Source organism: Paroedura picta, chromosome 3 (assembly GCF_049243985.1).
Source record: "Paroedura picta isolate Pp20150507F chromosome 3, Ppicta_v3.0, whole genome shotgun sequence".
Taxonomy (NCBI): domain Eukaryota; kingdom Metazoa; phylum Chordata; class Lepidosauria; order Squamata; family Gekkonidae; genus Paroedura; species Paroedura picta.
Window position 1 is genome coordinate 50,966,221 of NC_135371.1, and position 24,924 is coordinate 50,991,144.

Here is a 24,924-nt window from a genome sequence, read left to right on the forward strand (position 1 = left end):
CCTCCCCAAGCCTAACAGATCAGCGGACTATATATATATGCTCAAGGAAAGTCTACAATGCAGATGGATAATGAAGGGAGGGGAACAATACAATCACATACAAAGGATGTTGTTTATCATGGGCAATGTTCTAATGGCAGCAACACAAGGGTCTGGCCATCAATATGTGGGCCCTGACACATGGCTCTGTGCTAGGGAAGCCAGCCTCCAGGTGAGAACTGGGGAACTTTTGTCTAGAGAAGCAAGCAACAAACACCCCGTTCCATTTGGCTGAAGGCCTCTTTATTGATCATAAGTTTAGGGCAGGCTATTGTAATGCAGAACAGTACTAAAAAACATGCATGGTTAATGCAGAACTCCTGTTTGACTGACCCCAGGCAACAGCTCTCTAAAAATGTGGATTGATTGCTTATTAGGCTCATGTCAAAATTTAAAAATAGCAAAGGGAGACCAGATTAGATATTGTTAGGCAGTGGGCATTTAAAATGTGCATATCATTAACTGAATCAGCACATGCAAATGATTTGTTGCCATTTCTCCTCCCTTAATAAGAAGAAGCAATAATCCCAAAGCAATTCAAGAAACAAACGCTTTGACACATTAGAGAATTAGTTCAGAGCTGTTCTGGCTGCTCACTTCCCCCACAACAGCTAAAAAAACTGGGTGAGTAGCTATGTGTGTTCTATAAGACCTTATGAGGGCTGGATACAACAGGGTTCCAGCCGTGGGCTGGCAAAAGACAGGATTTACCCAATGGCATCCCAATTTACCTATGGCATCCCAAATGAAAAAAACTCTATAGAGCAAGAGTGACCAAACTGTGGCTCTCCAAATGCCCATGGACTACAATTCCCATGGCCCCCTGCCAGCTAGCATCCCAAGATGGTGCCCATGAGTGTCACGGCACCTGCCGTCACCGAAGTCCCAGTAAGTCCTTTTAGAAAGTGGGTGGGACCAAGCAGAGCTTTTGCCCAGCAGGGCTATTAACTGTTGAAGATTTGATGGGCTGTGCAGATTTTTTAAAATGTTGCTTTGGCAGCGGCTGCCACCACAACACAGCAATCACACTAGGCCTGTCTGGACACTGACAGGGGATGGGAGGGTAAGAAGACTAGATCTAGGCTGGTAAACTCCTGGAGAGTGCGGGATGGAGCTTGGGGAAGACAGAATACTCAGGGGGGTACAATGCCATAGAGCCCACCCGGCAAAGCATCCATTTTTTCCAAGGGAACTAATCTCTGTCATCTGGAGGTAGACTTTAATTATGGGACTCCCCAGTCTGGCATCCCTAATCTAACACTGTATTACTGAATTTAAGTTGCAGCAATCATTTTGTGGTTGGCTTTGCCTCCTGCTGCAGCCATTTAGTTGCTGCCCCCACCATGTCATGTCAAATTCCAAATGTGCATTCCGGTTCAAACAGGTTGGGACCTCTGATCTAGAACATCCTGCAATGCAGTGATGCCATTTCCCCTTATGCGGCCAGAAGTGACATGATAGCGATGGATACTATTCCCCCTCCCCATTTTTCTCCCACTGCCCTATGGAGAGCAGTGGGGGCCAATTGGTTGATCAGTTGCCTACCAAAGCAGGCAACGTGCCCTGCCTAAGACACTTTTGACCAATGCCCAGGGTCTGCCCAAAGTTCTGCTTCCTCACAAATGTGGACTGGTTCAGTACCATCTGCAGCCATCATATAATTATAACACTTTACTTAGAAAAATGGTAATTGAAATATTTGAATGAAAGGGCAGCTGGTGAACTTTTGGGCTGGTGGTGTGAAAGAAGGTGACAGTGGGCAGGGCCATACCCATCATGGCAGAGTTATGCTGGGGTTTTTCCCAGGACCCAGGAATTCTAAATGCACACCAAACTCAACTGCCATCTCTTAGAGGGCTTTTAATTCCCATAGCCTAATGCTGCCCCTTCAAGGATCACTTCCTTGTCATGGCGAAGGGGCTTGCGTAGCTCTGTGAAGCTATGAGCTATGCCGTGCAGGGCCACCCAAGATGGACAGGTCATAGCAAAGACCTCTGACAAAAGGTGATCCACTGGAGAAGGAAATGGCAAATCACTCAAGTATCTTTGCCATGAAAACTCTATGGACAAGTTCAAAAGGCAAAACGATATGACGCCGGATGATGAGCCCCTCAGGTGTCCAATATGCTACTGGGGATGAGCAGACGGCTAGTACAAGGAGCACCAGAATGAATGAAGCGACTGGGCCAAAGCCGAAAGGACTCTCAGTTGTGGAGGTAACGTGGCGAAAAGACAGTCCCATGCTGTAAAGACTTTTATTCCATAGGAACCTGGAACGTCAGATCCATGAATCAAGGCAAACTGGACATGTTCAAACAAGAGATGAAAAGACTGAACATCGACATTTTAGGAATCAGTGAACTAAAATGGACAGGAATGGGTGAATTTAATTCAGATGACCATCAGGTATACTACCGTGGGCAAGAATCTCTCAGAAGAAATTGAGTAGCCTTCATAATCAATAAAAGAGTAGGAAAAGCAGTCTTCAGAAATCACAGAAATGATTTCTATGCCCCAACCACTGTTGCTGAAGAGGATGACCAGTTCTAATTGACCAGTTCTATGAAGCCCTACAGCACCTTCTAGAAGCAATGCCAAAAAATGATGTGCTTATCATCATGGGGGATTGGAATGCTAAAGTAGGAAGCCAAAAGATAACCGGGATAACAGGCAAGTTTGGCCTTGGAGTACAAATTGAAGCAGGGCACAGGCTGGTAGAATTTTGTCAAGATAATACAATGGTCATAGCAAACACTCTTTTCCAACAACCCAAGAGACAATTCTACACATGGACAACACCAGACGGTTAACACAGAAATCAGATTGACTATGTGCTCTGCAGCAAAAGATGGAGAAATTCTATACAATCAGTAAAAACAAGACCATGAGCTGATTGTGATCCAGATCATCAGCTTCTTGTTGCAGAATTTAGGCTTAACTTGAAGAAAGTAGGGAAAAGCACTAGGCCACTCAGATATGAACTAAATCATATCCCTGATGAATATACAGTAGAGGTGACAAATAGATTTAAGGAATTAGATCTGATAGAGAGAGTGCCTGAAGAACCATGGACGGAGGTCCACAACATTGTACAAGAGGTAGCAACTAAAACCATCCCAAAGAAAAAGAAATGCAAGAAAGCAAAATGGCTGTCTGAGGAAGCTTTACAAATAGCTGAGGAGAGAAGGAAAGTGAAAGGCAAGGGAGAAAGAGAAAGATACACCCAACTGAATGCTGAATTCAAGAGAATAGCTAAAAGAGGTAAGAATGCTTTCTTAAATGAACAGTGCAAACAAATAGAAGAAAACAATAGAGTAAAGAGGACCAGGGATCTCTTCAAGAAAATCGGAGATGTGAAGAGAACGTTTCATGCAAAGATGGGTATGATAAAGGACCAAAATGGTAGGGACCTCACAGAAGCAGAAGAGATTTTTAAAAGGTGGCAAAATTATACAAAAGAACTATATAAGAGCGAGCTTAACATCCCTGATAACCACGAGGGGGTAGTCACTGACCTGGAGCCAGATATCCTGGAATGTGAAGTCAAATGGGCCTTAGGAAATCTGAGCAACCATAAAGCTAGTGGAGGTGACAGCATTCCAGGTGAACTATTCAAAATCTTGAAAGACGATGCAGTAAAAGGGCTATACTCAAAATGCCAGCAAATTTGGAAAACTCAACAGTGGCCACAAGATTGGAAAAAGTCAGTTTACATTCCAATCCCAAAGAAGGGCAATGCCAAAGAATGTTCAAACTACCGCACCATTGCACTCATTTCTCATGGCAGTTATACACCAAACTGGCTCTCAAGAGTTTTAGAAGAACATTCAAGGGTTTAAAAAAAACTATAATGTGATCCAGGAAAGAGTCTTTTAAATGCAGGTCAGTTAGCATGTCTTCAGAGTAAACTAGTGGAAAGCATGGTGATAGCTAGTATTATTAGGTATATAGAGGAACAGGCCCACATGAGAAGCTTCAGCATACTAGTGCAAATGGAAATGCTGCCTCCTTAACCCCATAGGATTCCTTGAGAGTGTCAACAAACTGATTGGGCAGGTAGTTGTGATTTTCCTGCATTGTGCAGAGAGTTGGACTAGATGACCCTGGTGGTCCTTTCAAACCCCATGATTCTATGATTCTTTATAGCTGGCAGATCCAGTTGACATTATATACTTGGACTTCCAAAAAGTTTTTGATAAAGCCCCTCACCAAAGGATTTTGAGTAAATTTACTAATCTTGGTATAAAGACATGTTCAATCTTGATTAACTGGTTAAGCAACAGGAAACAGCAACTGTTCTCATAATGGTGAGAAGTAAACCATGGAGTTCCTCCTGATATCTGTTTAATTTCTTCACCATTTATCTGGAATCAGGAAAAGTAATGAAGTGGCCAAGTTTGCAGATGACACCAAATTATTCGGTTCTTTGAATAACAAAGCATACAGGAAAGAACTTAAAAAAAAGGAAAGAGAATGACAAATGGTTTGGAGCCATTTGTGGCTTTTCAATGTAGAAGCAAGGAAACTAGGGGAAATTTTGGAAGTTTATGGAATTATGCATGGGGTGAAGCAAGAGGTTAAGCAGAAATTTCCCTCCCATTTCCAGAATGCAAGGAGCTCAGTATCACCCAATGAAGCTAATGGGCACTGGATTAGGATGGGTAAACATACTGCTTCATACAGTGCATAGTTAACATAGACTTTCCAAGCTGTGATGATGGTTTACTAGCATAGATGGCTTTAACAGGGGATTAAGGAAATTCATGGAGAATAGGTCCATCAGTGGCTAATAGCTATGATGGCCAAGTGGAACTGCCATGCTCAGAGGCCATGTTATGGAGGGAGGGGTGCTGTTTTTGAGCATCCCAGGCTGGCAGCTGTGTGGACAGAATGTTGGGTGCTTGCTCTGATCCAGCAGGGGTTTTCTTCGTTTTTAGAAAGTTGAAAGAAGATGATGACATGGTTCCTTTATCCATGGGTTTTCCCCCAGCCATGAGATTTATGCACATTGCTATTTAACAAGTGGAAGTTCAAATAATATGGATGCCAAACTGCTGTGTTAATCCAGATTCTATATTCACTAGTGGGTTGGGATAAACAGCAGTAGAGGGGACTCAAGGTTCATGGAAAATTCATATCCAGCAAATGACATAAAACTCATCTAAAGCAGTGCAAGTGGAATCCCTGCTTGTTTAACCAGCAATGGACTCCTAATGAGCAGTTCTCAAATTCAAAGTAGATGTGATGCTTGGAGGTCTGTGACTGAATCTTTCTAGCACTTTTTAAAGGAAAACAGAAGACACAATTTAGATGAGATCATAGATAGCTGGGAGGAAGGAATGAACCTTCCCTCCCCCCATTGTTCTGGCTAAGGGATGCCACCCTCCAGGTGGGACTTGGGGATCCCCAAAAATTACAGCTCACCTTCAGATTACAGAAATCTGTTCCTCTGGACAAAAGGGATGCTTTGGAGGTTGGACGGTATGGCACTGTATCCCACTGAGAACTCCACTAAGATTCTCCCCAGGCACCATCCCCAAATCTCCAGGAGTTCCCCAACGTGGGTCTTGTAATCCTCCCCTCCCCCATCTCCACCAGTGGCCTGGGGGGGGGGGGGGGCTGGCAACTTTGATTCTGCCAATCAAAACTGTCACCATCCCCATCTGGTGCTGTATTAGCCACTAAAGCGGGGTGGGATGGAGAAACAAACCATTTGTGCTTGCTAAAACATGCGAACTGCCTTTTAAAGAGATAGCAAAACAGCCACACCAATATATAAATTTATTTTTTACTGGTTGCTGAAACCTAGCTGAAAACAGGTAAAAGAAAGGAAAAGTTTCTATGGACTCCTGTCAGTCTGAATTTGCAAAGGCAGCCCACTCTGGGTTAGATAATGAAGAAGGCTTGGCTTCTGCAGTGACAGCTTTATAAATTCATTTCCTTCCTGGAGTTCATCAACTCATCCCCTGTGTTTGGTCCATTGCTGCAAACTTGCAAAAGACAGCTCCATTTTCTCTAAGGAAAAGGTAAGGGTGCATCTCATCAATCTTCTAGCTGGCAGTTCTACAAGATGTTTCTGCTTGATTGCCGTTCCTTAACTGCCTTATTAAACTATGCTGACTTCAGTAGGATAGTATTTGCTTGTCCTTCTTTGGGGCAGACAGAAGCCTATCCTGATCCTGCTTGACAGTGCTTTTTCATCAGACCAGTCACCTCTTTGCAAGTTTCCACTTGCAAAGTGAGGTGAAAGTGTCAGTCTCCTTCAGAAATCTGAGAAGATGACATATTGGTCATAAGCAGAATCTTGCTAACAGTAACTTAATGGGGGGGGGGAACAGTTCATCATATTTGAGTCCCTAGTTCTGGAGTAAGTGTGACTATACAGGTGTAAGCATTTGGAGAACTGTCCCCCTTACAGGTGATAATGACTGCCATTCTGTTCACTGTGAAACCTAAAAGGTTTCAGACATATATACCTTTTTCATTAATTTACATCTTTCTAATATATGTACTTATAAAACTTCTGAATCATAATGGCAATGATGAGCTTGCAAACACCGTGTTTATACCAAAGTGCACCATTTTATTACATACTGCTTTAAGATAGATTACTCAATCCATTTTGAAGAATGGAAAATAAGTGCTTTTATACCACTAATATGTTACAATATTAACAGTGTTTTATTATTAATGAGTGTATGACATATTATGTTTGCCATTTCCTTCTTTTGAATAGTTTACATTCCATATTGTTTATTTTAAACATAATTCTTACTTCTGTTTTCTCTAACCTCAGCAAACAAGCTACCTTCCCCATATTAACTTCTTGATTAGTGGATTTTGAATGAGCTTATTATGTGTTGTCACACTGCACAATCGTTTCATTAAAAATTGCCAAAATTCTGAAACTGATCTATTCATTTGTGCCTTTAAAAAAAGAACAAAATAAACACCATGACACAGATCTGCTGATTAGGTTATTGTTCCCAAGATTTTTCTTTGCATATTTCTTGTCACTTTTTATATAGATTCGAGGGGGGTGAGAACAGAATTTGAAATTTATCTCCATTCAGACTGTTTCCAAACTAGAATTTTGGCTCCGTTTTGCATTTGTATAGGGTTGAGTTTTTCATCCATTTCCACAACGAAATTCGCCTTTTCAGGGACAATCTCGAATTGCCCCCTCACTTGCCCCGCAGCAAGGGAATCCTCAGAAATCCGGTTTTCATTTTTTGAAGTGGGGGCAAACAGGATCTAAATTGGGGCTGTCCATTGAGGAAACATGGACATTCAGGCTTTTCTAGTCTGTGTCCAACATTGTTCCCCACTCCCTGTAGCATCACTTCCATCGTCAATTCTCCCAACCACCCCCACCCTTTTTGTATTCACACCAACTTGTTTATGTTGTTATGGTTTTGCCTTATAATGCGATTGGAGTGATTGTTTTTAAAACAAAAAAAACACAATGATTTCAGACTTGGAGGGATGGCATCCAAAGGCAACAAAATGCTATTGGCAAATGATTGGGTGTTTTTATCATGTGGGAAAGATGGACAAATGAAAAAATGGCTGCTAGCAAATTTCCACTTCCTGTCCCTTGGTTTCAGTGTGAAAAGAGTTGAATTCATAGGGGAAGAGGCAAGGGCTCCCAATGGGGACCTAGGAAACAGCAATCCTGAACTTTAAAACTGGGAATCATTGCAAAATGACCACTGGGTGAGTTCTCAGTGCAGAAACGGTCTCAGAGCTCTGTATCACCAAGAAGACATTCACAGGCATGCACACCGCTACATGTTTACTCTACAACAGTAATCTTAATTTTCATTGCACATTTATCTTACAACCTAAAAAGATTATACACAAATAGAGTAATTCATCTCAGGAAATTCCTAAATGTTGAGTATGCACATCACTTGGTGGATCAGAAACCAGCACAGATATAAACATAAACTTAAAAACGTGCTCTCGGTGCTGATTCTTCCTATCTCCATTGTAATGCTTCCAACAGGATATAAATTCGAATGCAGATCCCAATCACTTGCAATCCTAAACAAAATGCCCATTGGCTTCAGTGGACATTAAGGGGTGTAATTCTGCTTAGAATTATGCCTTTAGCTAGTCATAAATATCTTTTCAAAGTACAGCAATTTGGCACAGGCTAAAATAGTGGAAACCAGTGAAAAACATCAAATTTTGACAGACGTATTTAGATTATATAATAAAATATCTGAAAATGCAGTGAAAGACAAATGGTCTAGACCTGTTGGTTCACACATTAATTCTCATCACATGATTACTTAGCACCTCTTTATGAGTTACAGTTGAATGTGTGGGCCATTCTGCACTCGTCCAAAAAAGCACGATGGTTACAAATTGAAATCGCTACAGTTTTGCCATTATGCACAACATCGTTGACAATCTGCAACACTCCTGAAACCGATCCGCAAAAAGCGCTTCATTGTAGCGCTTTCAGGGAAATCCCAAAAAGTGGATTCACCCTCTGGAAAGCGCTACACTCTTGCAACCAATCAGCAACACTAGCGAAAATGTTCTGTGCGTTACCATTGTTGCGGTTTCTGCAAAGTCCCGCCCCCTAGCTCTCTCCTCTGATCTTCCGGCGAAGCGATCGCCATTTTTTTTTCTCCGAGTGAACGGAGATAAACGCACCGGCGAGCTTCGTTTACCCAGCGAGGCTTCCCTGGCTGCAGAGCTGTTTTAAGTCACTAAGCACGAAACAACACACAGCCCCATTTACTGGTTTATTTTCCCTTTATTTTTTACTGTATTTTCGGCCGAAAATCACGCCCATGTCGGGGGGGGGTATTTTTTTTCCCACTCGGGGGGAGTTTGGCAACGATGAAACGGCAGCTCAAACACCACCTGCTACCTAGATGGGTCTCTCCGTTGCAACGAATCAACGCAGATTCGTTGCAACGTGTTTTTTTTTACTTCCTTAAAGGGAAACGGGCCTTTTGGGATCATGATAACGGCCGCCCATTGGCTGCTTGACAGCCAGGGGTGGGATGAGCTCGGCAATATCGCTTCCTGGCTAGCGATTTTTGCAGAGACCGGAAACCTGTGGGAAACGATAGAAACACAACTGGATTCCACTACAAAGCCAGGTATGCATAACAACGAATTCCACTATTTAAAATGGCGTTTTTTCGTCCCGCAACCAATTTGCCACATAGATCCTGGTGCGGAATGGCCCTGTGAATTGACACATAATGGCCACCAATTGTTGAGACTGCATGTATGAATTAACCTTTAGAGACAGGAGGGGAAAGGAATACAAGAAGGAAGGAGTTTCTCCCTGGGTGGAAATGTATTATATATCTGTTGGCAGAGTTTAAATTTGCAAAGAAAGCAGAGCACCAGAATGCTTAAAGGAATAAAATGGTTTTATTATGAAGAGAAACAAACTGTATAGAAAAAGAACAGATAATCCTAACTATCTAACCCAACCTTTCTCAACTTCTTTTACCATTGAGAAACCCCTGAAACATCCTTCAGGCTTCAAGAAACCCCAGAAATGGTATGATTGTACAGAACATAGTTGGGATGTATAGCTGTGTACATGCCCACCCAGGAACCTTCCCTTTCCCAGCCCCTCCATTGGTTGTTTTGGGAGGGAATGGGTGGATCAACATATGATCATATCACCCAATAAATTTTTAACAAATTAAAAAAATATAAAATTAATTAATTCCCACCTATTTGGGAAACCCTTCCAGGGCCATCAAGAAACCCCAGGGTTTCACAAAACCCTGGTTGAGAAAGCCTGATTGAACTGTTTTGCAGGCAAGCAGGGAGGAAGTGTACTCAAAGGAGTAGAAAGTCTCCAAAGAGCCTATCAGGACACTAGAGGAGACTATTTGGAAAATATCAGGAATTTCTTGAAGCATGTACACTATAGATCTTGCATATTCCAACCATATCTATACCAGACAGCTGAGTCACCCTTAGGGTCAGTAGGCTTCCCAACTCTGGGGTGGTAAATACCCAAAGACTTAGGGTGGCATCTGGGGAATGTGGGGTATGGGAGACGAGCAAGCTCACTGGTGTATAATTTATGGAGTACATCCTCCAAAGCAGCCATTTTCTCCAGGGAAACTGATCTCTGTTGCCTGGATCAGTTGCCATTCCAGATCTCTAGCTGCCCTTGGTAATGTGCCTCATGCTGAAGAGTGTGTAAGAAGGAAGACAGAGAGGGAAGCCATTTTCCTTCTCCTTACTCCAGATATATGAGGTCTAGCCAAAGGTCAACCATCATGATGAGAATTAACCTTACATGCTCACAGCTCCTCTAACAATTTGAAAAGGTGATAGTTATATATTTAACAGCTATACCGTATTTTATGTGTATGTTTGAAGGATTGGTTCATATGTCACATAGCTGTCATTTATCTTTTAGCAGATTGTAAATGTGGCTCTCTGGGAAACGTTACTGTAGGTTGAAGTCCCAAGTACTGCAAAATTTCAGGGGCACAATTTAGAACCATAGTCTGAACCAAAATCTCCAAACTTCCATCTAAGCACAACTGTCTTAGTCCCTATTCAGACATAAACGTCACGCAATTCAATTTTCCGTAATAATGAGTTTAAATAGTGCTCCCAATGACTCAGGCATAATGACACAAAAACATGAGTTGGCACATTATAGATTACTAGCTCCTTGACCTTTGTTGCTCTTGTATTGCATCCAAATGCCACATTGTCTAGGAACAATTTGTATAAAGAAGATGATGTATTTCTAGAAAACGCAGGATTTTCTGTGGGCAGGATGAACTAAACAAACCATTGCATTCTAGATTTTCTAAAACCACACATTACGCCCTGCATATTCTTGCCTTGCAGCTACCAGCATGAAGAGAGGACTGCTCTTGTTACTGCTGTTGTATACAGCTCAGGCCAAACCCTGTCCCCCCTGTTTGTGTGAGCCACTGCAAGGAAAATTGGGTTGGCGAGTAGACTGCACTTCCCTGGGGCTGAAGAAGATGCCTCGCCTGTCAATTGACATCCTAATACTTGATCTGCAAAACAACAGTTTGACCACAGTCCCTCCAGGTTCATTGGACATCTTGAGAAAAGTGGAGAAAGTGGATTTTTCCAACAATCCTTGGAACTGCGACTGCTCTATTTTATATTTCAAGATGTGGCTGGAAGATTTCCACATAGCTTCTTTTGCCAACATTACATGTGTGGGTCCAGCTCCTGCCAAGAGGAGAGCCTTGAGCCAGCTGAGTGGGAGTGACTTGGAAGGATGCCGGAAGCCTCTCCCCATTAACTGCCTTGATTTCCTTTGGAGGGATGTTCCACTCATTGCTATTGCTGTATTGGTCTTAATTTTATCAATCTGCATTCTGTATTACTCCAGAAAATTAGCCCGCAAAGCTACTCAGCAGCAGCATTTCTCTGAAATTCCACTGCTGCAGGATCATGACATGGAAGATCAGAAGTCAAAATAAGGCACAAATAGCTCTTTAGATCTGGGTGGGTAGCTGAGGAAATGCCTGCTTTGGAGGATGGATTCTGTGGAGGATGGATTCTGAGGACCCTCCCTGCCCCAAATCCCACCCACTCCTGGCTCCACCCCCAAAGTCTCCTAGTATTTCCCTGGGTTACTAAAGTTGGTAACCCTAGCCTTCGGCCATAGGGATCTTGTCCAAGTCGCAGCCCCACTAGCCATCAGTCTCAGGTTGGACCTGCTCTGGAGGTGGGGTCAACTGGGGAAGGTCTGAAAGAGCAGTTCTTTCCTCTGGTCCAGGCTGCATTAGGTATACAAAAGAGAGGGCAGCTGGAAGCAGGGCAGATGCTCAGTATCTTCTTTGTCCTCAAATAAAACATGTTTGTGCAAAAAGTAAGTGCATGCAACCATGACTAAATGGCATTTGTAGCAGAAAAAAAAACACCAGCTCTATTTTGTTTGCTATTGATGGTTATGTAAAAATTCCCACCATGGCTACGTTTTGTTCCTTGAAACAATGACAGTCACTGGAATAAAACCAATTACAATCAAATACTGTTGGCTGTGAAAATTATTACTGCATATGCTAGCACTGCAGCATGTGGTCATCTGCCTTCACGGAAACACTGTCCCATGCACTGCAGCTCCTGCTCACTGCAGCAGCGTTTTGCCAGGTCCAAAGAGAACTAAGACCACGGACAAAGTCATGCCAAAACAGAGTCCTGCATATGCAGATATGATTTCAAGTTATTAAGTTGAACAGAATACCAGGTGAAAGAGCCTCAAAGCTCTCTGACTCTGTCTCTCTGTCTCTCTCACACATACTCTTCGCCTGAAAAGGATGAGCACTGGAATGGGGGGGACTCACTTGGCATTCAAAGCAGAATTCAGTTTTGTGCTGTTCGGTTCTATTTGTGTATAACAGCAAATGATTATACAGCATAACCTGGAGCCTATGGCATCAACAAATAAGTATCTGAGATGGAACATATGGCTTGCATTACGGACTGCGTAATTATCTAGTCTTGTTTAACTTTAAAAAAAAATTATGGTTGGCTTTAAGGCATGGAAAGACATCTAGAATATTTTAGATAGTGCTCCGTAATAAAACGAATCACCTTCTGTGATATACAGGAAACCAAAAAGGTAAAAAGGAAGGAAAGATCTGACTTGTGTCTTCCTAGCCCATCATTACAATTACCCCAAAACCACTAGATAAGCAAGGACTAAGACTGTTAATTGCTAATGCACTTTGCCTCCACAGAACTAATTTCAGTAAGGCTAGTACAGGAACAGATGAGAAAGTGTTTATGTTGTTAGGGAAAGTCCAGAACTGAACTGAACTGAACTGAACATACAGTAAGTACATTTGTTCTCCCTACCCCGCCTTCCCCACTGCAGAAAGTGCAGAATATAACAGCTTTGCTGTGGGAATACACATGTGGGAAGCCCAAATGGGAGTCGCCAAAGAACAGCAGTCACTGAAATAAGCAGAGTTCTGCTTATCAGGTCGAAACCAGCATGCCTTTATCTAGGAAATTCTTGCAGAAAGCAGCTAAAATGCCTACACACAGAGAGAGCATCACCAGTTTATCTAGCCTGGCCACTTCTTTCGTGAGTCCTAGGTCACTTCCCACACAGCTCAGCAAATGAAGCTGCGTAGCACATGCCGTGATGATTACATTCCTTGTTGTCGCTGCCTCTAAAAGCAAGAAATGACTGTCGGACAACGCTATCTTATCGTGCACTGAAGAATACCACCGGTCCTATGCGGGGGGAAATTTAAAATAAATAGTTTAAAAGCAAAAATAAAAGAATGAGAAGCTGTGAACTGACTGGATCCCTCATGTGCTTGGGACGTGAGGTAAGTGCTGCAGTATAAAGAAAAAGCGGCAGTCATGGCGGGGGGAGGGGGAAGATTCCTTGCTGCAGTTCAGCTCCTGCAGGGACTCAACTGAACGCTGAGCTTTACAAAACCACACAGGAGAGCCACAGCAACAGTCTCTGGTTGATAGCACCATTGAGCTTCTCAGTAATTTAAACAGTTTTGCAGTGTGGTGTGAAATTATCGTCCTTCTGCAAAAACTGTAGAGGAAAACCCAAACTTATTATGCTAACCCTTATTTCTTAAGCTGCATCTAACAATGAATGGACATGTCATAAAACATTTTTACTAAGCGAGGATAAAAGTACCGACTATATACTTTTAAAACCCTAAAAAATAAAAATGGTAATATCCCTCTTTATTAATGCAACAGGTTTCAGGTGCTTAATTAATCATAACTAAGGAAGTAAGTTGACATTTATGGTTTTACTAGGAATTAAGCCCACTGTGCTGTCAATACAGCAGGCGCTACCTGAATCGGCCATCAGTTACAGGGAGACAAATATCAAATAGGCACTGTATGGACTGAGAGGGCTCTGTGACTGGCAGGGAGGGATCCAGGAGAGGGGGCAGAGCCTGCAGAGTTGGCCTCAGAGGTCACAGTCACACACACAGTGACACACGGTCGGGCGTGGGCAGGGGGGCTGCAGGCTGCCGTGCGCGGGGCTTACGAGCGGCGGCGGCGGTGGTGGCAAAGCCCGGGGCCAGCCGGGCAAGCAGCGAGCTGTAAGTGGGGGGGTGGCGGGGGTCAGGATGGTGCAGGCAGCGGCATACGGGGAGGCGGAGGGTGGGTCAGGGTGAGTCCCGTCATTGGGAAGGGCAGTCGCTGGGCACAGGGAAAGTAGTTTTCCCTGAGTCCAGCAGCATGGGGTGAGCCTCCTCCCTGGCGGCCATCCAGTGAGGATGGTGGCTCGGGAGGACTGTAGAGTCTTCGGCGCGGCGTTCGGGAGACGGGCCAAGTGGCCAATAGGGATGCGCGCTTTGCGCGCCTCTCAGTTGGCCACTTGGCCCTGGAGTGCCACTCGGAGGAGCGAATCAGGAGCCGCTTTGCGGCTCCTGATTCGCTCCTTCGAGTTTTTATCCTGGACAGAGCCCGCCCTAACTCCTCCCCACCAGCCCTTACTCCTTTATTTAATCTGCTCCGCAGGAACGGATTAAAGATCCGCAGGAGCGGATTAAAGATTTCCAGTGTTTTCATTCTAGGTATGATACAAATTAAGCTTTATGAAGGTTTTTGCCTATACATTTCACGGATTGCAGTTTTGCAATTATTCTCCATAGATAAACCCCTTAGCAGTTTTTTCTTTTGGAGGGGGGCAGGATTTCCTCTGTTTAGAGCCAGCTGGGCAGCTGTGGGCATTGTGTCAGCCATTTTGAGTCAGGCTTGGATGCCAAGGGGGAAGCTTTTCAAGCAAGGGGAAGCTTCTCAGGCTTGGATGCCAAGGGGAAAAGCTGAAGCTTTTCAAGCAAGGGAAGTTCAGTCCCATCACCCCCGCCAGTTCAGCAGCTCAGGGACCCAAGCAGCTGCTTGACATGCCAAATCAGCAATGGCCAGCAATGTGAGAAGAGGCAAATGGTGTGGCTTGCAACTGTTAACTCGCATGTGGCTGCCACCTAAATCCAGGATGGTCTGTAGAGGTGCCGTACTCATAAATCTGCTGGAGTTCAAGGCATCCCTTTTGTGCTTTTGTCCATATCTCATCCTAAAGAAACTGCACTGCCAGAATCACTGCCAGTAAACAGCACAGGAACAGACGACCCAATGGCCTGGTTCAAAACAGTAACATTTTGCAGACATGCAGACCAAAAGGGAAAACAGGGACATACTGAGAAGAAAAAATGGTCCGGGGGGGGAGGGAGCTTCAGAGTACTTCCTTCTATGCTACTAGACAGGTTTAAGAATGGAGTATGGCAGATCAAAGGGCATAAACCTAACAGTGTCCAGGAGCAGGAAGTGGGGGGTGGAGGGGAAACAGCTGGATCTTTACCAGGGCAAATCCATTAAAAAAAAAATCTCATTCTGTCTCTGTCAGGGCAGCATCCATAGTGCTAACCTTTTTCATTTTATTCTCACAAGAAGAAGAAGAAAAGATGGTTCTTATATGCCGCTTTTCTCTACCCGAAGGAGGCTCAAAGCGGCTTACAGTCACCTTCCCTTTCCTCTCCCCAAAACAGACACCCTGTGAGGTGGGTGAATCTAATGCAGCCTTTCTCAACCTTTTTACCATTGAGAAACCTCTGAAATGTTCTTCAGGTTTCGAGAACTCCTGGAAGTGATCACACTTCCCTGCCATGTCCCCAGAAGTCACATGTAACCACAAGTGACATCACCCAGACACTACCACCAGATATGACATCACACTCCATTCCCCCCCCCCCGCACCATAAACAGCCTAGCGGCCTACTCCATTGGGTCGGGAACAGGCGTAGGGCAGGCCTCTGGAGTGAACTCCCTGGCCTTGATACTTTTCTGTCTGTCCACCCCTTCACCAAGCTCCAGGTGTGTTGGTGAGAAAAGCAACACTCACACTCAGCTTGGCTGACTGCTGTGGTTACAGGACTCAGCCAAGCTGGCTCTAGAGGGGCAGCCATGAGTCAGCACTCCACTTCCCTCAACTTATCTGGGGGTGGCCAACCTGGTGCAGAGAGAAAAGCAGAAAACAGGCTGCTTGGTGGGGATTTGGGCCCACGGCAATGCCCCCCCCATCCATCCACACGTGTGCTGTACCCACGTTTCCCTTTCCTCCCCCACAATGAATGGAAAAAAAGTTGGGCCAGACTTCACAAAGCTGCCTGGCCAAAAATAAGCTGCTTTGGTCCTGGGTCTTGCCTGGTCAGGCTTGTCACAAACAAATTTCCACTCCCACATGTTTTGTTTTTTAAATGCAGGCTCAATGGATTGCCTGGGCACACAGTGAGGGGAAGTGCCTCATCTGTAAAACTGGCCATGCCAGGAAGAGTGGCTGAAAGGGGCCTGCAGCCATGCCAGGAAGAGGGTGGCTGTGGTGCTTCCTGTTCAGTTCCCCCAAGAATGGCTGAAAGGGGCCGGGATTGTACCCGAGACCCAGCACAGCTCTGCATCATCACCTGAAGGTGGGGCAGTTGCATTGTGGGAGGGGTCAGGGGGAAAGCTGTGTTGCTGCTCCCCCCCCCCCCAACTCCCAATGCCCGAAACAGCTCAGGGTCCTACTCCAGGAACAGAGTTAGGGCAGGCATCTGCCACTCAATCACTCCTGGCAATCCCCCCCCCCACACACACACACATACACATACGGTTAAGTTAAAACAAGGGTATTTATCTCTCGGGACTCCAGTCACATGGGACGAGCCTCGGACAACAAGGATTTTTATGACCAGGTCCCTCCCCTTTCCACCCTCTCCAGGTCCATCACTGGCCATTTTGAGAGGGGGCAGGTCAACATGGCCTCTCTTTCATCCTGTAAAGGTAAACAAATGAGCATTAATGAGTTAAAATGTTACAAAAGTAAAGGATTTTCATACGAAAAGACATGTTAAGAGCAATCTGTTAAAGTTTCTAATAAGTAGGTTCTGTTGTATTGTTAGAAAAATGGAAGGAGCTGGCTTACTTCTAGATCCAACTCCAGCAAAGGGAATACAGAATACTCCTCCTGTGCATGAACCAAGGCAGTTCTGGTGATTTATGTGTTATAGAATCATAGAATCATAGAATCATAGAGTTGGAAGGGGCCATACAGGCCATCTAGTCCAACCCCCTGCTCAACGCAGGAACAGTCCAAAGCATCCTAAAGGATCCAAGAAAAGTATGTATCCAGCCTTTGCTTGAAGACTGCCAGTGAGGGGAAGCCCACCACCTCCTTAGGCAGCCTATTCCACTGCTGAACTACTCTGACTGTGAAAATGTTTTTCCTGATATCTAGCCTATATCATTGTACTTGTAGTTTAAACGCATTACTGCGTGTCCTTTCCTCTACAGCCAATGGGAACAGCATCCTGCCCTCCTCCAAATGGCAACCTTTCAAATACTTAAAGAGGGCTATCATGTCCCCTCTCAACCTCCTTTTCTCCAGGCTGAACATTCCCAAGTCCCTCAACCTATCTTCATAGGGCTTGGTCCCTTGGCCCCAGATCATCCTCGTCGCTCTCCTCTGTACTCTTTCAATTTTATCTACCTCCTTCTTTAAGTGTTCTTATTTCAACGAGAAATACTTCCAAGTAAACATATATCAGATGCAGGCTGCAATAGCATGCTTCATATAGTACTGGGGGCTTAGGGATCACCTTTAAAAAAACAAACTGGGGCTATGCTGGAGCTGTCAGAGAAGCCCAAAGGGGGCTGCCATGGAAGGAGGTACTGGGCAGCCCTTCCCTTCCAAGTAGGGTTGCTATGGGGCCTTTGGATTTGCCAGAATTATAGGTGTTCTCCAGAGCAGCGGTCCCCAACCTTTCTGAGGTCAGGGACCGCCTCTGGGGTTGAGGGGAGAGCCAACGGCCCGGGTGCCGCACAGACGCGCAGCAGCTGCGCGCAAACGCGCATGCGCAGTTTCCGCACGTGTGCGTTTTCGCCACCAGGGGACACAAACGCGCATGCGTGGCAACTGCACGCATGCGCGTTTGTGTCGCAGCGTGCCAGTGCCCACACCTGCCTCTTCCCTTCCTTCTCGCTGTGGGGGGGGAGGCAGGCGTGGCTGCCGGCAGCCCAGTACCGGGCCGCAGACCAGGGGTTGATGACCCCCGCTCCAGAGGACAGAGATAAGTACCCCTGGAGAAATGGCTGCTCTGGAGGGTGAACCCTGTGGCCTTGTAACTGCTGAGGCTCATCCCCTCCTCAAATCCCATCCTCAATTTCCAGGAACCCAGAGCTGGCAACCCTTCTTTCGGGGCAGGGCCATCTCTCCCAGTCTCCCTCCCTTGGTTGGCTTGATTTTCTCTCCTTGCAGTCTGTTTCCTTGTAGAGGCCTCTACTGGCTGCTGAAAACAAGGGCCTGCCCCTGCCTCTCCAGGGCAGAGGACTACTGGGTATTGTCCTGGTGAGAATAATAGCTAGTCTGTCCCTGAGGACAAGAACTGAAAATTAGAGTTGTATTATTGGTACCACAATACTTTTCTGTTATTTTACAGCGATAGAATAATATGTTTCCCCCTACACATGTCTTATCTCTCAATTGCTACTACTTTAACAGTTAAATGGAACTTGCATGTTTCAAAGATATCAAAGAATGTTTGGGAAAAGCAAGGAAAAAGTATAATAGGGAAAAGTAGATATAAAAAAAAAACCCAATAACTTTGCTTGGAAGCAAAACCCCTATATAGAAGCGGCTTAAGATGCTGGCTTAAGAGCCAGCGTAGCATAGTGGTTAAGACTGGCACCCTCTACATGAAGACTGCTTAGTGACCTTGGGCCAGTCACAGTTCTCTCAGAACCCTCTCAGCCCTACTAACCTCACAAGGAGAGAAAGGGAAGGCCATTGTAAGCTGTTTGAGACTCCTTTAGGTAGAAAATAGTGGGGCATAAAAACTAAATCTTCTCTATCTATCTGGCTATGGATTTGGTCAGTAGCCCTTTAGAGATACTGTAGAGCAGGGGTAGTCAAACTGCGGCCCTCCAGATGTCCATGGACTACAATTCCCATGAGCCCCTGCCAGCATTCGCTGGCAGGGGCTCGTGGGAATTGTAGTCCATGGACATCTGGAGGGCCGCAGTTTGACTACCCCTGCTGTAGAGGCACATGGGCTGAATACAAACGTGTAGCTTTGCTGAAGGCATGTGCAAAGTCAATTGGGGGCATATTCTTGGCATGGCAGCAGCATCCTTTTATCCCTGGTGAAAGGAAGGGCTCATTAAGCTAAAAGGAAATGGCTTTCAGTGTTTTCAGTTTGTGGAAGCAGCCACTTAGCTGAACACTTGCTCTGGCAGATGTTTATTAAATTTGGTAATTAAAAAATTGAAATGTAGTTTTATCTGTAGTTTACAAAGTATAAAGTTCATTAGGGGTTTAATAACACAAGAGTTATGAGCACAAATAACATCATTTTTATTAGGGTCATCAAGCAGCACATGCTAGCCCAGCTGCTGCCATACATTTTGTGGCTTCCCTGACTTCGTTTGTTTTTTGTCATGAAATCATCTGTTGTTATAGTCGCACCTTGTTAATTTTTGTACCTAGAATGTTATATCGAAGGCTGGCTTCAGGTTTTAGGAGGATGCTGTCATGCAGGCATCTTGACTTGGTACACAGCATGCACAGTCCCAAGGAGCTCCTTCACAAGCCCCTTTCAAGCTTTGTGTTTCCAGCATTCCTATCTCATAGAACAGGAAAGGAGAAGGAGAGTTGTGTTTTTTTAATGCCCTGCTTTTCTCCTCCCAGTGGAGTCGCAAAGTGGTTTATAATCACCTTCCCTTCCTCTCCCCACAACAGTCACCCTGTGAGGTAGGTGAGGCTGAGAGAGCTCTGACAGGACTGCTTGGTCAGAGCAGCACTATCAGGTTTGTGACGAGCCAAGGTGACCCACTTGGCTGAATGTGGAGGAGGGGGGAATCAAACCCAGCTCACCAGATTAGAAGCCACCACTCTTAACCACTACACCACACTGGGTCATGAAATGATCTCAGTACACACAGCCATTATGTTGCCTCAAAAACACAAGGCATATATAATTCAGTTCAAGCTACATGCACTGAATCTGCAAAATATGTGTGTGGCCCTTTTCAGACAAAATGGAATATCAGGGTTGTGAGGTGAGGGTACCCAAAGCCAAACCACCTCCAACCATCTCTTGCCTGGCAGCCAGAAATATTTTTTTTAAGTACTGCATTGCTAGGGGACACCAGGCATGGTGTGAGTCTTGAGTAAAACTCTGTGGTAGGTCTTTCCACATGGCATAGTGTCTTGGGCACTACCCACCAATGAACTGCCACCACTTCTGGGTGCACAGAGCGTGATAGCAGCATATTGGGATACTGCCAACCCCCCTTTCCTGCCATTTTCCCTTGCCAGCCAGCTGAACAGTGGTTGAGGGACAGAGCTATACTCCCCTGCCATCGCCAGATGTCTTTCCCATTAGGATTTGGAAGACTATGCAAGAAAATCCTGCAACCGCACCGCTGAGAATGAGTGAGGTGAACCACTGTCAGAGCAGCAAAAATAACTGGTGTGTGTATGCTGCTGTCCTTTGCTGCTAGCTGCTCACCCTTCTGAGCAGGTAGTCAGTGAGTGGGGAAAAGCCTCAGCCTGCTCTCAGCCTTCTTTACCCTCTCCCGCTCTGCAAAACTGTTCTGGCCACTACCACTGCTCACTTCCTGCTCACTTCCTTTTCACAAAGAGTGTGCAAAACAGTATCCTAGTAGCACATGCATTATTATTATTGTTAATAATAATAATAATAATAATAATAATAATAATAATAATAATAATAATAATAATAATAATAAAAATATTATATACCACCCTCCCCTGAGGCTCAGGGCGGTTTACATGGAACTGGAGAAAAAACAGTACAAATAACATGATAAGTTGAACAATAATGATACAGTCATAACAGAACAATAACATAATGGAACAAACATAGTGAGAACTTCCATTTTAACATACTGATGGCCCCATGGGATGGACATGTTGGTAGTGGTTGGTAGTGTAGAACATGCTATAGGCCCTGCGGTTTCAGGGGCTCTGCAATGCTGTATAGTTAGGGGTCTTTCAGACTATGATTGTTAGAGGGTCTTCATACATGGTTTGTGGACCACAGGAATGAAACAGAACCTGTACATCGCTCATTGAGCATTTGTGCGGACCACAACGGTATAAAGGTGAAGGACCCTGAGATATTGGGGAATTGTGCTTTCGCATCCCAACAAGATTTGAGAAATGTTTTCAGCAAAGTTAAGCTTTTTCCAAGTTTCTGACTATCCCTGGGAAGGGGTCCCTGTAGTTGTCCTCTGTAGGGCCACACAAATCCTTAAATTGGTTCTGGTGCCATAGGCCCCATGAATCCTTAAACCCGGGCTGGTGCAAAACCTGTATGTTAATTGTTCTGTGTGTTAATAGTACACCTGCTGGGGTAATGCAGTGATACTCAGTGGCTCAGGAACCACATATGTCTCTTTAAGAGGCCACCCGCAGGTATTCTGAGCACCATTCCCTAAAGTGGCACCTGCTTCTTGTTGCAGGAAAGTGAGCAAGGCCTTGATCTTGGCAAGGCTTGTAGTTGGCAGAAGGTTCCCACCTTGAAATAGCCTCTGCCAGAGAAATAGGCAAGCTGTGAGCCTTCCTGAGGGGTAGGCCTCATGCTAGGGATGGAAGTGAAGGTGACTTCTTTGGTTGATGGTACTTGCAGATATGGTTTCTCCACAAGCTGTTGAGTGAGTACCACTGGGGTAATGTATTGTTGTTGCCACTGAGTGACCAAGTTGCTGATACTTAGTTAAAACAGTAGATCAGGCATGTTTGTAGAGTGAGGGGTGGTGGTGATGGTGGTGGTAGATGGAGAGCAAAGCCTAGATGGACGCCTGGCTGAGTCCCTGTAAACTGTGATATAAACAAAAACATAGCCTTCCATTGCTGGTGTGGCCCCCACATATCACACCCAGGACTTGGTAGTGCAGGCTTAATGCTACATTGAAATGTAGGAATATTTGAGACATCAAAGGACATCTGCAACCAGAGGTTTGTATCAAAGGGAAGGAAAACAATTGATTCTAGTGCTGAATTATCAAGACATAATTTCCCACTTAAACTAAAACCTTCAGTAAGATTGCAAATAGTTCATGAACTTAACTTTCATTGCACTGATGCAACTAACAACAACGCATTCCTTGTCATGACGAAAGGGCGAACTAGCCTATTGCAGAGGCACGACGATGGGTCCCTACAGAAGAAGCCCAACTCAGAGGCGATCAAAGACATGTTGTCAGACAAAAGCACAGAAATAACTTCTGTTGTGGCCAGATTTGCTTGGAGAGCTATCAAAACAAGGAAGACCTGGGTGGATTCGGAGCAACTTAGGTAGAGACAGTCTCAATTGCTTGAGATAATGCTTGTGAGTTTTAAAATTAGAATGTTGATTCTTATAGCTGGAATGTTTTCAAATTTTATACTATTTTAATTATCAATGATTCTTTTATGTAAATGCCAGATGTTTTTATGTACTTTGTAATTTGATTACTGGTCTAGTACCGTAATAAAGAAGGAGACAGACAGTCATTGCACTGATGCCTTTTTCTCGATTTTCAGAATGGTCATGCAGCACGGATTGCTGATATTTCTGTTCCTTGAAACCAGCTATGCAAACACCTGTCCTGACCTCTGCGCATGCTCTCCTTCGGATCACCAGCCACTAAAAGTGGACTGTAGCTTCAGAGAACTGGAGACTCTTCCGCTTCTACCCAGTTCAACACAAGAGCTCTACCTCCAGCACAACAAGTTGGAATCAATACCTGCAGGAGCATTTGATAACCTTCTGGAGTTAAATACCATCAATTTATCTAGCAATCCATGGCACTGTGACTGTGGGATTTGGTACTTAAAAAACTGGATGGAAGACCAAGCAGTAGACCTGCTTAGCAGCAGCGTGAAATGCTTCACTCCTCCTTCACTTCATCAGAAACCTGTATCAGAGTTAACAAAGGAACTTCCTTCTTGCTCCACTCCCAGAAAACGTTGTTCGGATTTCTTGTACACTGATGTGTTCCTCCTCCTTCTTGTGATACTCTGGTTTAGTTTTCTGATTGGGAGTCTCATGACTGCAAAAAGAATTACATTTAAAGTGAAAATCTGAAGCAAGAGGATGGAGAGATCCCTGGCATCTTACCTTCAACTTCTCACCGGCTGAAAAGAAGACAGGGAAGACTTTGGAGCTATTCATCATGTTAGTGTCTACTGTGTATTAGACAGTGATCAGGAAGGAAGATCAAGCCAATCACTTCTGATTACCATTAAAATAATGGGGGTAAATGGAAAAGAATGGGCATTAAAGAACTGGAATTAAGCAAGAAAGCCTATGTCCATGCAACATGCTTGTATTTAAGTGACAGGGCAGATCTGCACAGCAGGTCCAGCAGTGATAGCAAATAATATGGGAATCTGAGTGTTTCCAGGAAAATCTAAGGTTGTTTTTTTTAAACAAACCTAATTTGGGGGTTACACATGCACACACCAAGTTAATAGCAACAGAAAAGGAGAAAAGAAATACCAGAAGTTTTATGACAATTTGGGTTACCGTAGAAGCCCCAAGTCACACACAAACACTGGTGGTGCCCAAGTGGTGGAGATTAGAAGGAGGCAAGGCAGGGAAACCTGGGCCTAGTCTACACACAATAGATAATGCACTTTCAATGCACCTTGGAAGTAGATTTTCCTGTTCCACACAGGAAAATCCAGCTGCCAAAGCACATTGAAAGTGCAAGCTGGTGGCAGTGCCTGTGTGTGGAGGGGAATCCAGAGCCAGAGGCCTTGGGGACAGAAATGGGGCTTTCTCTCCCACGTCAGGCTTCTTTTTAAAAATAATGTGCAATTTTAAGATCATGTCTGGAAAAGGCAGCTGCAAGTTTTGTGGAGTGATATTTCCAGTTTCACTCACTCCAGTGGGAGAAAGAGGCAAGAAAGCAGCACTAATCGTTATTCTTCGCCCCCCTCCCCCTTCACCAAGTGCATATTTTGCTTCCATGCTTCTCAAAGCCTGAAAGTTCTTTGGTCTAAACAGGGTGACAGGAAGAGTAAAAAGGTTTGGCTACAACTCTTTCAGTGCCTGAAGAAATTATTTTGTGATGGAGGGAATGGTGTGGGTTTGGGAGCACAGCAGACAGGAGACAGGGCACAAACTCCTGAGTCCACCTTTTGATTGTCACAGTTGATGGGCCATTGACCGATATTTGCCTGCATAAAAACCAATCCCTAAGAGTCTCCTTCGTCTTCCAACACAGAAGCCTGGACAGAGCTATATGAGCAGGCACAGGTTCCTGCCTCAGTGATTTGTCTAGCCCTGTTTTTACTTTCTCCAGTGTAAAGGAATTGCTGCCATGGGAAAAACAAAAACACCACAGTTGTGTGCAACATTGCCCTCCTACTGATATTGGGGTCTGGAGCGCTCCTAGGAGTATAAGTGACCACCAGAGATCTATTCTCCTAGGGTAATAATTGCTGATTTGGTGGTTGCTGCTAAAGCAGGGCTGCTAACTTTAAGGTATTCACAATTACATACATCAGACAGTAACTGTACATTTCATGCATCTGAAGAAGTAAGTTCTAACAAAAGCTTCTATTAGATTGTATTCGTCTTTAAGGTACTACTAGATGCCTGTACTAGATGCCTGTAGATAGTTAGTGATAGCTAACTATCATGCACCTAACTTGCTACAGGTTCATAGGTAGAAAAGGAAGGATAAACAGGATTGCCAGTGTAAATAATAGGATTGAAAACTCAAATGGACCTGCAAACTTAAATGTACTCCGGGGAATGGTAGAGGACAGGAAGGCCTGGAGGATCATTGTCCATGGGGTCGCGATGGGTCGGACACAACTTCGCACATAACAACAACAACAGATGCCTGTGTAATTTT

General features: G+C 44.6%; 2 protein-coding genes across 2 annotated transcripts; both read left to right on the plus strand.

Annotated features, from left to right (window-relative positions):
- The first annotated feature begins 5,957 nt into the window (after nt 1-5,957).
- Nucleotides 5,958-12,059, plus strand: LOC143831108 (platelet glycoprotein IX-like). Its single transcript, XM_077324216.1, has 2 exons — nt 5,958-6,065; nt 10,897-12,059. Exon 2 carries the CDS (start codon nt 10,905-10,907, stop codon nt 11,505-11,507), a length of 603 nt encoding a protein of 200 aa, XP_077180331.1. The 5' UTR covers nt 5,958-6,065; nt 10,897-10,904; the 3' UTR covers nt 11,508-12,059.
- Nucleotides 12,060-13,098: 1,039 nt separating this feature from the next.
- Nucleotides 13,099-23,544, plus strand: LOC143831977 (platelet glycoprotein IX-like). Its single transcript, XM_077325641.1, has 2 exons — nt 13,099-13,370; nt 22,601-23,544. The coding sequence occupies exon 2, from the start codon at nt 22,602-22,604 to the stop codon at nt 23,142-23,144; it is 543 nt and encodes a 180-aa protein (XP_077181756.1). The 5' UTR covers nt 13,099-13,370; nt 22,601; the 3' UTR covers nt 23,145-23,544.
- The last annotated feature ends 1,380 nt before the right edge of the window (nt 23,545-24,924 follow it).

Bases quoted from the DNA above. Each gene is read 5' to 3' on its own strand.
- LOC143831977 (XM_077325641.1), top strand. From the start codon at position 22,602: ATGGTCATGCAGCACGGATTGCTGATATTTCTGTTCCTTGAAACCAGC.
- LOC143831108 (XM_077324216.1), top strand. From the start codon at position 10,905: ATGAAGAGAGGACTGCTCTTGTTACTGCTGTTGTATACAGCTCAGGCC.